General features: G+C 38.5%; 1 protein-coding gene across 1 annotated transcript in view; it reads left to right on the forward strand.

The window, feature by feature from the left end:
- LOC127977424 (genetic suppressor element 1-like) overlaps positions 1–12,566 on the forward strand; it is an 870,445-nt gene that overhangs the window by 676,609 nt on the left and 181,270 nt on the right. The window contains exon 4 of the mRNA XM_052582332.1: positions 10,767–10,978. Coding sequence (XP_052438292.1) covers positions 10,767–10,978 — 212 coding nt within the window. The remainder of the gene's footprint in view (positions 1–10,766; positions 10,979–12,566) is intronic.

Below are 12,566 nucleotides of genomic sequence, written 5' to 3' on the forward strand. Positions count from 1 at the left end.
AGCATTTTAAAACATAATTCAAAATGGCCGACGCCTAAAATGGCTGACACGGGAAAATTGGATATCATTCGACTCGACATGACCCACCGAATCTAAAGAGACAAGTTTTGTGAGTTTTGGCCAAACCATTCTGAAGTTATAAGCAAAAATATGTATTTTTCATATCTCCTGACCACTAGGTGGCACTGCGTTGAAACACTGCAGGTAGGCTCAGGTCATGAATGTTATAACACACACCAAGTTTGGTCTCAATACACCAAACCGTTGCCGAGATATAGCCTCACATGCATATTTGTGTGCTTTTCGTCAAATTTGTTCACATTTTATTCAAGAACGGTTAGACGAATCAACTTGAATTCCATAACTTTTAGCCAGCATTGTCTGAAGATGGTCTGAGCCAATTTTCTTGAAATTCAGACTAACCGTCTAGGATGAGTTCGAAAAAGTAGGTTTTTCGATCAATCGAAAATAGCGAAAAAACTAAATCTTGCGATTTTTGAATTTTGGGGGTCATTCGACTTGGCATGAGCAAAGGATTCAGAGGAAAAATTTCCATTTTCTGGCTTATGGCTCATAAGATATTAGCATAAAAATATTACAATTTTGGACAAGTGGTGGCGCTAGAGAGTTGGAGTTAGGGATTTCAAATTTGCTGTAGTTAATGATGGGACTGTCCTCTATCAGTGTGCCAAATTATACAACTTGTATATTATACAACTGTGCCATAGACTTGCGGCGGAAGAAAAAAATTACGCTAACGGATACAATAGGTGCCTTGCACCTTCGGTGCTTGGCCCCTAATTATGTTAACACAAGGTACAACATTAAAGCACAAAGAACATTACTATCAACAGAATAGATATTACAATAGATTAATAGTGAAACAGGAATATTTAGATCCCCATTTTGTCAGCAAATATAATTTCTATTTACATATTTTATTTGTAGTTGCTATGAAATCATATATTAGCACTTAATCAACTAATACTAGCACTTACCTTTTCCTTTCTTGTCTTTCATATTATTATATAAAAATAAAAATAAAAAACCTGGCTATGTGTTCTGTACTAGACTAACTGAGACTTGTCATGGCACTTATACTGTTGTTGTTCTCTTGTTGATCTGATTGCTTCTATTGTTCTCATTTGTAAGTCACTTTGGATAAAAGCGTCTCCTAAATGATTAAATGTAAATGTAAAATTGCCTTCTGTTTCTCTTTCTCATTTTGTCTGTATCTGTAGCCCATCTGTGGGTGGCATTTAAAAACATAGTTGATGCACATTATGATAAGGACACTCTCACTGTTAAAAACAGCTCTAGAAATGCCTCTTCCCAGTGTCTGTCTGATTTATCTCCAGTCTAGACAGCTGTAGGTAGGCCACAGAAACTTACAGACTGGGCCAGTGAAACGGGTGATAGTGATCTGAAAAAATGGCAGTTCGGGTGTAGGCTGACTGGTTTTCCCAAAATTTTATTTCAGTTGCTGAGGCAATAGAGTGTGTACTTAAACATATAGTTCCCGCTGTGAGATTTCCTGTTAAAAAACACATTTTACTTTGGAGGACAAAACCTGCAAAAATAATGAATGAATGAATGAATAAATCTGAATGAATGTAAAATAAATATGCATACTGCACAAACTAAATGATAAATACCTAAATAAGTAATTAAGTATAAATAAGTTAATTTGTGAGGCATCAATTTTTTTTTTTTTAACAAAACACAAACTCTAAAATTAAAGTTGTCATTTAGCCATAAAACTGAAATGTTAAAATATAACTGTCAATAAATTAATCAAATTTATTTAATTAATACACAGAGTTGTATTGATTTTTTTTTAATACTTGATTTAATTTTGTATTAATTTACTAATGTGTTCATTAAATTATTAGTAATAATAATTAATTGGATTTATATTTGAAATATATTTAGTTCTGCTCTCACACCAGGTGTGAAATTGGCTGATTAACTGCTGATGCTGTTCTAATGCAGCCTGAGACTTGTGTGAGTGTGAGTGTGTGTGGTCAGTGTGAGGTAGAGTGGGTTAATAGACGAACCATCAGAGAACAGAGATGCACATTAATCACATGGGCACACACACACACACACACACACACACACACACACATAGTCTCTATCTTTACTTACAGTTGGAAATCTGTTAATTTTAGTGTCATTCAGAGCATGACAGGAAGTGTTGGAACCTCTAGTCCATATATGGCAATGGCAAGAGAGCAGCTCCTCTGAGAGCAGCTTGCACAAAAGCATTGCACTGAATACATTTGAATATCATTAGCATCTTATAAAAGCATACCAGTTTGACTCAGATGAGCCCCTTTCACACTGCCATTCCGGCAAATACAGGGGTAAAGTGTTCCTGTAATTGTTCCCTGGTCGCTAGATTTGGCACTTTCACACTGCCAGTGATGACCCGGTATATGTGCGTGCTTTCACACACAACCCTTGAAGATCCCGTAACGACACCTGACATCAGCGCGTGACGTGTAATGTACAAGTCGACAAAGCTTGGCACGTTATACTTTAACTGAAGCAAGCAAACGATCTCTGCGTCAGTGCGGAAAGTGAGGAACTAACTGATCTCTGCTTCATTACAGTTTGCACATATGTTTTCGTCACGAATGTTGATCTTCCTTCACTTCGATACCGAATTAGATCTGGCTTTTGTTCACACAGCGCTCGTTCCGGATCGATTACCGCAATGTCACTATGTCCCCGACCCGGGTTCGATTCGGTAATCAATTCCGGGACGTGGTTGCTTTCACACAGAAGGCGACCAGGCAATGTTACGGGAATATTGCGGGTCTGACGTGCAGTGTGAAAGGGGCTATGGTGTGTGTTTTTCAATGAGAGGCTCATCTGCCTGTGTGTTTCATTTCAAAGAAAAGACCACCATTAAACCTGCCTCTCCGTCATACACATATTCTCTTGTAATGACGTTTGGTGTAGTAATTTAGCGCTAATGCTGTAAAGACTCATACAATATAATGTGTCTGACAGATCCACAGGAGCTGCAGGAGGAGGATGATGTTTGATGGATGGTGCCCGAGTGATTAAAAGAGAAGATACCTATATAGGCGAGGGGCAGCCTGTAATCCTGTTGAATTGTTCACTGTGTCCCTTGTCAAACTGGGAGAAACAAATGAAAAGACAGTGAGAAATGGCAACAGATGAGCAGCTATCAGTAATGACTACAAGCATCACACTGCTGTTGTATACTAGGGGACTGCCTCTGTAGGCAGTACTATAAGGCATCATGGTAGAACTAGAACTAAAGCTATGGATTTAAAAAAACAAAAACTATTATAGTCTTGTGCGCTGTGTCATTTACATTTCACCAGGTTAAAATAATATCTCAAGCTTTATGCTTGAGTTATTTGTAAAACATTAACCTCAAAACCTTTTCAGCTTTTCAACTTGTGTATTAAATCAATTTAATCCACACAGACTGAAGTAGTTTAAGTATTTGTTTTTTTAAATTGTGATGATTTTGGCTCACATTTAACAAAAACCCACCAATTCACTATCTCAACAAATTAGAATATGGTGACATACCAATCAGCTAATCAACTCAAAACACATGCAAAGGTTTCCTGAGCCTTCAAAATGGTCTCCAAGTTCGGTTCACTAGGCTACACAATCATTGGGAAGATTCTGATCTGACAGTTGTCCATTAGACAATCATTGACACCCTTCACAATGAGTGTAAGCCACAAACATTCATTGCCAAAGAAGCTGGCTGTTCACAGAGCACTGTGTCCAAGCATGTTAACAAAAAGTTGAGAGGAAGGAAAAAGTGTTGTAGAAAAAGATGCACAACCAATCGAGAGAACCGCTGCCTTATGAGGATTGTCAAGTAAAATTGATTCAAAAGTTTGAGTGAACTTCACAAGGAATGGACTGAGGCTGGGGTCAAGGCATCAAGAGCAACCACACACAGATGTGTCAAGGAATTTGCTGAACCACAGGCAACATTAGAGGCATTTTATCTGGGCTGGGCTAAGGAGAAGAAGAACTGGACTGTTGCCCAGTGGTCCAAAGTCCTCTTTTCAAATGAGAGCAAGTTTTGTATTTCATTTGGAAACCAAGGTCCTAGAGTCTGGAGGAAGGGTGAAGTCTAGTTTTAAGTTTCCACAGTCTGTGATGATTTGGGGTGCAATGTCATCTGTTGTGTGTTTTTTTTTTTTTTTAAACAACGTAACTGCACCCGTTGACCAAGACATTTTTAGAGAATTTCATGCTGATCACCTCCATGCCACGCCGAATTGAGGCAGTAATAAAAACAAAATGAGTCCCTACCAAGTATTGAGTACCTGTACAATAAATGAACATACTTTCCAGAATGCCAACAATTCACTAAAAAATTTTTTTTATTGGTCTTATGAAGTTTTCTTATTTGTTGAGATGTTATTGATTTGTTATTGGTGGGTTTTTGTTAAATGTGAGCCAAAATCATCACAATTAAAAGAACCAAAGACCTAAAATACTTCGGTCTGTGTGCAATTAATTTATTTAATACACAAGTTTCACAATTTGAGTTGAATTACAGCAATAAATGAACTTTTTCATGACATTCTAATTTATTGAGATGCACCTGTATATGTTGATAATATATTTACAGTTACACATTAAATTGTGAAATGTATCTTTAAAAAATCACAATTTAAAGTATGTGTACTTTGTTGTGTTACCTTTGCCGTTGCTTGTTTTGGGTCGACTCTCTCATTCACTTCACAAGTTGCTGTTTATATAGATTGTTCCAAATCACTTATTTAAGAGCACCACATATAGGACCAGCGACTTGTTGACGTCAAGCTTAAAGCACCATGGCAGACCATTAAAGTCGACTAGTTGACTAATCGATTAGAAGGTGCAACCCCTAGTATTTAGCCTGTGTTAATAGACTGAATGAAACAGGAAGAGACATGAGGGTCTTTGGGACTCAATTTGCTGTTTTTTTAGATTAAATCTCACTCTTTCATTCTCTCTCCGTCTCTCTTTGGCTTTATCACTTTGCATGCATGCTTAATGGTGTGCATCTGTAACTACTGCAGCAAGCACCTCTTCACCTCATTCTAAGAAACTGGTCTTAGAATGACAATATTATTGTTTATCGCGATAATTTCTTGGACAATTTATCGTCCAGCAAAATGTTTTATCATGACAGGCCTACACATAATTTGTATTTTAGAAATAATACTGCACACCTATTAAATGTGTCAAATCTAAAATTTGGTGTAATACTGTGTAGCTTAGAGAAAATATAAAAGCACAAGCTCATAGGCTTGACATATATCCTGCTTGAATTAATTCTAAGAAGTAATAAACTTTAATCTGTGAATATAAAATATTTTAACTACAGTATATTTCATAAATTTTCCCCGACTGCAGTCATCAAATGTGACACATCGTTGAGGCAAAACTGACAGCTATTTGCAAAAATGTGCTTTCATTCGCTTGTTTGAAAACTTGTGGTTAAAGTGCCACTCAGTGGTCAAAAGCTGCAAATGCACTTCGCAGACGCGGCGGCAGAAGCTAAATTTTGTTTTGCCACCTACTGTACCTCTTCATTCACTGCCACAAATTGATGTTGGTCAGGTGAGTACGATTTGAACCATGCTAATGCAATTCCATTAATGCCAGCAAAGTTTTCTAGTCTATTCAAGAGAATGTTGTGGTCAGTAGTGTCAAACACAGCACTAAGAGCCATACAAACATATCTATACAACCGCAATAGAATTAAAGCTGCAAGCAGCGATGAACGGGCCCTCACACCCGGGCTCACCACCAGCAAGCTGCTTTAGTAAAAAAGGCGAACGGCGAGAAATATGCATTTAAAGTCGTAAATATAAGTGGAATATGTCAAAGTCATTTATACGTGCCAATCGTCCTGTTGCCAGCAGGTGGCGCTATCATTATATGGAAGATATGTGTTCAGGCCAGGACTCTTATCGAACATGTGAAGTTTGGGGAAGATCGAACATTTTATGCCTGAGTTACACCAACTTCTCTTGCTGTGGCAAGACTTCAAATTTTGTCATGGCGCCATGGACATGCCCTTTAATAAAAACTCTAGTTCTCAACAATTTGGGTCTTAAGATTACACAGATCAAGTTTGGTGTTGATCCGAATAAATCTCTAGGAGGAGTTCGTTAAAGTACAACCCCTGAAAATGGCAAAAACAACACCAATTTTGCAGAGCAAATTCTAAATAACCGACTTCCTGTTGGGATTTGGATTTCGTACCAAGATACTTTTTCGTAGGTATTGGTGTGTTACATGTGTGTACCGTTTTTTTGTACATGTGCGTAAAACATCAGGTCGAGGCACACTCTGTTGAATGTGTATAGGTGGAGCTATTGGGCCATTTTGCCACACCCGATGGAATATTGGCCTTCAGATGTGTTCAGGCCAGGACTCTTATCACACATGTAAAGTTTGGGGGAAGATCGGACATCTTATGCCTGAGTTATAACATCTTTTATTCCCATTGTGAGACATCGAACTTCGCCACACGCCATGGACACACCTTTTAACGAAATCTCAAGATCTTCACAACTGAACATCGCACAGGCCTTTAGATTAGACTGATCACAAAAAAGACATTGATGTCATCAAATTTCTAGGAGTAGTTTGTCGCAGTGTAAAATATGTCACTTCCTGTTTCCAATAGGTGGCGCTATGACTATAACTGAATATGGGCATGTCAATCTGTTCAGGTTCAGAGTCTTATCAAACATGTGAAGTTTGGGGCAGTATGGACATTGAATGTCTCAGTTATAGCAACTTCATTTTTCATGGCGAATCATCGAAATTCACCAGGCCGCCACGGACACGCCCTTCAACAAAAACTCAAGATCTTCGCAATTTAACATCGCAAAGGCCTTTAGATTAGGCATACCAAATTTGGTGTTGATCTGAATAAATTTCTAGGAGGAGCTTGTTAAAATACAACGCATGGAAATGACAAAAATTACGCAAAATTTGCTCATAAAATTACAAATAACTGACTTCCTGTTGGGTTTAGAATTTTACTCCAAGAGTCTTTTTTTGTAGGCATTGGTGTGTTACATGTGTGTGCCAATTTTCGTGCATGTACGTTAAACATAGCTTGAAGGCTGTTGTTTTTTTTAGTATAGGTGGGGCTGTCAAGCCATTTTGCCACACCCTCTTCTGAATCCTATATTAGACGAACATTTCCAACTGGTTTGATGCGTGTGCAAAGTTTCATGACTTTTTGAGCATGTTTAAGCCCTCAAAAATGCAATTCATTTGGGAGAAGAAGAAGAAGAAGAATAGACAGAGCAGATACAAGAGGGTCCTCGCCCCATCGGTGCTCGGGTCCTAACAAAGAGCAGGTCATTTGTAACTCTAAGGAGAGCAGTCTCAGTACTATGATACAAATCCTGACTAAATCCTCACAGATACCATTTTTCCCTAAAAAGGAATATAATTGTGAGGATACTGCCTTTCCTAGTATCTTTGACAGAAAAGGAAGATTCGAGATTGGTCTGTAGTTAACTAGTTCTTTGGGGTCTAGTTGTGTTTTTTTAATGAGAGGCTTAATAACAGCCAGTTTGAAGGTTCTGGGGACATATCCTAATGACAGTGACTAATTAATAATAGTCAGAAAAGGATCTATGGTTTCTGGAAGCACCTCTTTTAGGAGCTTAGATGGAATAGGGTCTAATATACATGTTAGATGATTTAACAAGTTTTTACAATTCTTCCTCTTCTATGGTAGAGAATGAGTGGAATTGTTCCTCAGGGGATCAGTAGTGCACTGTCTGATGCGATACTGTAGCTGATAGCTGCATGGTAAAAATATTATTTCTAATAGTAACGATCTTGGAAGTAATTCATAAAGTTGTTACTACTGTGGTGTTGGGAAATTGTCAACACAATTGTCAAATACCTGGGGTTATGTTTTTTCTTCTAAAAGAGATGAAAAATAATCAGATGGCAGTTTTTAATGCTTTTCTGTCGGATAACGTATGTTCCCGTCAAGCCAAGAAACTTCAACTTTCTCATGAAAACTGTCACTAAGCTGTACATTTAATGTACAAAGTGGACTTGCCTTGCAGCTTGGGTTCATTTAGTTCATTTATAACCGCAATCACATCAACAGCGAAAGCCAGATCTGCCATCCAGTCTGTATCTGAGAGCTCTGGGATGTCATTGCATTTCTTTAAAAAAAAAAAACTGAATTTCTGCTCTCAAGTCCCATTCTCTTTTAATCACCTTGCCCAGTCAACTGACAGTTGTGTGGTAGCCTATGTCATGATGTTCACTTTCATACTCCTCCAAAAATGCAACAAACCATATATGATTAAGTGCTCTTGTCCAGATGAATTTTACTATTTTAGTCACAACATCAATAACATGGCTGATTTTTAGTGCTGACTTGCACAAGACCTCCTGATGTATAATGCAATATAAAAGTACCAATTTCTGTTCCGGGTTTATTTCAGTCACTTGATCTTACATCCGTTTCAAAAGTCCAAACATCAGTTGTACCACCTGTCAGTTTGTCCCATTTTAGTCACAATTTGTCCATGCATGAATTTACCTCTGTGAACAAATTGCTGCTCGTAGTAGTCCGTTTCATAGACCGCAAAGCTGCCAGCTCATCCGTCATCTCAAAGTCTTTCATTATTTCACATAAATAAAATATGTAACTAGGCTGTGTCACGGACACTGAATTCAATGATGAACTGCCTTTAACAGTCATTTTGCATTACTGACACAGTTTTCCTAATTAATGTTGTTCAGTTGCTTTGACACAATCAGTTTTGTATAAAGCACTATATAAATAAAGGTGACTTAGGTAACAAAGGTGACAGAGCCAATGAGAAAAAGTCAAAATCGTCTGCTTTGTTTTGCAGCTGAAACTCCTTGGGCCCTATCATACACCCAGGGCAATGCCACGCAAGGCGCAGTGTGCTTGCTAGTTTCAGTCCGGCCATTCGTATTTTACCATCCAGCGCCATGTTATTTAATTAGCAAATGCATTTGCACGCCCATGGGTGTGCTGGTCTTAAAAAGAGGTGTGTTCAGGCGCATTGCTATTTTAAGGAGCTGAAAATAGACTGTTCCATAGACCAACTCTAAAAGAACCTGGTCTAAAAGAATATTATTGTGTAGGCTACATACATTTTTAATGAAAATTTAATGATGGATAGCCATTGCGTGTATTAGAATTAGGCTACCTATTTGCAATTCAGCCTATTACTACTTATAATGATGAATGAAATTCTACTTCATCCCACTACTTTTTAAGAGAACAGGCACAACCAATTAAAAAAATCGGAGCATTTTTTCGTCGTTAAAATAGCAAAAGTGGATTTGGACATGCCCTGAGTGCACCTGCACAATGCGCTTTACACTTTGCGTGTAGATTGTTACAATAGGGCCCCAAATTTCCCAGAATGCCATTGATTTGTCTCGATACAGTTCACCTGGAGATCGGCCCATTAAAAATGCTTCTTTTCTGTCCGGATATATTAACGCTGCAGAGTCCACCAAACATTCTTTGATAAACTCCTTGTCAGAGAATGGCTTACTGGTTTTTTTCTTTTCTTTTTTTTTTTCTTTTTTTTTTTTTTAATTCAGTGCTGCATCCCTCAATGTATGAAGCTTGGTAAAAAATTCCTTGCTACTTTTACAGGTTAGTTTGCAAAGCTTCAGATGTCCATGCCTGCTCTGCATCCGTCAAATTATTATATTTCTCTGTGTGTTATGTCTCATAATGGCGGTAACTTACCTTTGACTTCAGTAAATAAGTACTTAAGTCCATGCCTTGTTAAAAACTCTACATTCTGCATCAGTCTTCAACCATCAGCTAACATATTTAAGTGCTAACGGCAAACTCTTGAAAGGTGTCTTACATGAATGTGAACACATTTGAGTGCGGGTGTGTACTGTCACACACACGGACGTATGTAAAAAAAAAAAATAATAAAAAAAAAATTACAACTTCCTTCAAAAATTAAATGTGTGCCATTGTATTACGTGTTTATAGGTTATTCATGTCATGTTGCATAAAAATAGCAAAATAATGTAGATTGTTTTCATCTATATCAGACCTGGGCATTGCATGGCTCCATTTGCATTTGAATTTTAATTAACCAATTACTTCATGCGGGCCGGTCAATGATATACAGAGGGCCAGATAAAATGCCCAGGTCTGTGTTAGACCCTGCTCACCTTTTACAGTGGACAAACTGACAGACTGAGAGACAGATGGAGTGTGTATAGGTGGACCAATGATGACAGCTTTAGAGAGTGATGATTAAGCACTGGATTGTAAGTGGATGGATGTCCATGCAGATAAAGAATTCAGGATGAGCATACAGGACTTCCTTTTTTCTCTCTCTTGTCAGAGCTTTTCCAGTCATCTCTCTTCATGAATTCTCCACCCCGTCTACATGTAATGTTAAATGTAGGCTGTGGGTCTGTCTCACTGCTCCTTCATTTATATTTATGTAGTATATCCTTTCCACTTTAAACTGAACTAGTCAAAAATAAATGGGTGCACACACAGCTTTAAGTGCAGAGATGTGTAAGAAGTTGGTGCAGTGTGTTTGCAATGTAGGTTTCAGTTTACTTTCATTTATAAGCTACAATTCTCATGCAGAGATCACATGATTTTTGTTTTTAAGCATAAAGAGATAATAGCTATATAAATGGCATGAAGGGGATTACAGAATGACTGATAAACTGTTTCACTCCTGTTTCCTCTCATTTAGCAGGATCTTCCATAAGCAGCGAATCATCTCCGGTCTCATCTCCGGCCACTAACCACAACTCCCCAGTCAGTACGCCCAAGCAAGGCCCCATGGGTCCAGTTATAGTGCCTTCTGGGGGCCACAGTGTACCAAGTACCCCACCTGTTGTCACCATAGCACCCACCAAATCTGTCAACGGCCTTTGGAGGAGCGAGAGCCGACCTGTACGAGAGGTAAAGTTAATCATAATATACAAAAGCTCTGTTCAGAACCCTAGAGAGCCATTTTACTGATACAAAGATGGCTTTGTAACAAGTTAAGAGAGTCTAAGAATGCAACAATTTTATCATCTACTTTTCAGACCAGCTGTCTTGTCTGGAACCTTAACATGTAGTTTAGATAGGCAGCTGAAAAGGAACAGAGCATGTGGAATTCTCATGTTTTCCCCAGGTTCATCAGTCCTCTGTCTGTCTGTATAACAATGAATATAATTTATCAATATTTTTACATTTTGTGCCTAGTTTACACAAGCCATAAATTTTTTTAATAACTTACAAATGCAGCCAAAATATATAGCATGAATGTTTAATTAAATTAATTTCAAAACATTTAAACAGTGTCTATCCCAATAGGAACATTTACAACAACAAGAAATTAGACAGTATTTTTTTATTTAAAGGGGGGGTGAAATGCTATTTCATGCATACTGAGTTTTTTACACTGTTAAAGAGTTGGATTCCCATGCTAAACATGGACAAAGTTTAAAAAATTAAGTTGTACGTTTTGTCACAAGTTTCGGAAAGTTTTTTTCGAGTATGGCTCTGTGTGACGTTAGATGGAGCGGAATTTCCTTATATGGGTCCTAAGGCACTTCTGCCGGAAGAGCGCGCGCTCCCGTATAGCGAGGCTGAGCAGCACAGACCTTTCACTGATCAGAGCGATTCACTGACCAGAGCGAGAGCGTCGCGAAAAGTCACAAAATAAGTGTGTTTTTGGTTGCCAGGGCAAGACAGCCCTGCATAGATTACCAAAGCATTAAGGGACCAGTGGATGGAGTTTATTTTTACAGAGCATCAACGGAGTTGTGCAAGTGTTTTTGTTTGTTCCCTGCATTTCGAAGATGCAAGGCCACAAGGCCCAGTTTGACGATGGATTTGCGTATCGTTTATTTCTTAAGGATGATGCAATCCCAAGGAAAAAGTGTCACGATCGTGTGTTGGAACCGCAGGCGGTGAGTAAAACTGCTTCAAATATCTCTGCCTCCTTGTTAGTGCGTCCCCTCCCATGCCAGAGACTCGGGTTCGAGCCCCGCTCGGAGCGAGTCGTTGCTGCTGCTGCTCTCGTTCAGTTTCAGCCTTGGGATCTGATTCTGGATCATAAATAAACGGCTGAATCTGACTGTAAGCCATGGTTTGTTTTGAATGATGGGTTTTCCCTCACGGTATTAATGTCACAGCTTCCACATGCTCTCAACGCAAAAGCCTACTCGCGCTCGTGATTCTTTAGCTCTGCCCACACTTCACGCCTCCAGCCGGTTGTGTTTTTCCGGGAAAAATCGGTACAGACTATCTTTCTCTTATGAATATAATAAAACTAAAGACTTTTTGGATTTATGAAGGATGCAGTACTACTATATATGTACTCAAGATTAACAGGATATTGAGTGAAAACGAGCATTTCAACCCCCTTTAAAGGAACACTCCACCGTTTTTTGAAATAGGGCTTATTCACATTATTTCCTACATTTAGATAGGTGGGCAAATGCATTTTTGTGTCAGTGCATGCATTGTTTTAGTTTGACTGGGTCAGCGTTAGCTTAGC

Source organism: Carassius gibelio, chromosome B18 (genome assembly GCF_023724105.1).
Source record: "Carassius gibelio isolate Cgi1373 ecotype wild population from Czech Republic chromosome B18, carGib1.2-hapl.c, whole genome shotgun sequence".
NCBI classification, from domain to species: domain Eukaryota; kingdom Metazoa; phylum Chordata; class Actinopteri; order Cypriniformes; family Cyprinidae; genus Carassius; species Carassius gibelio.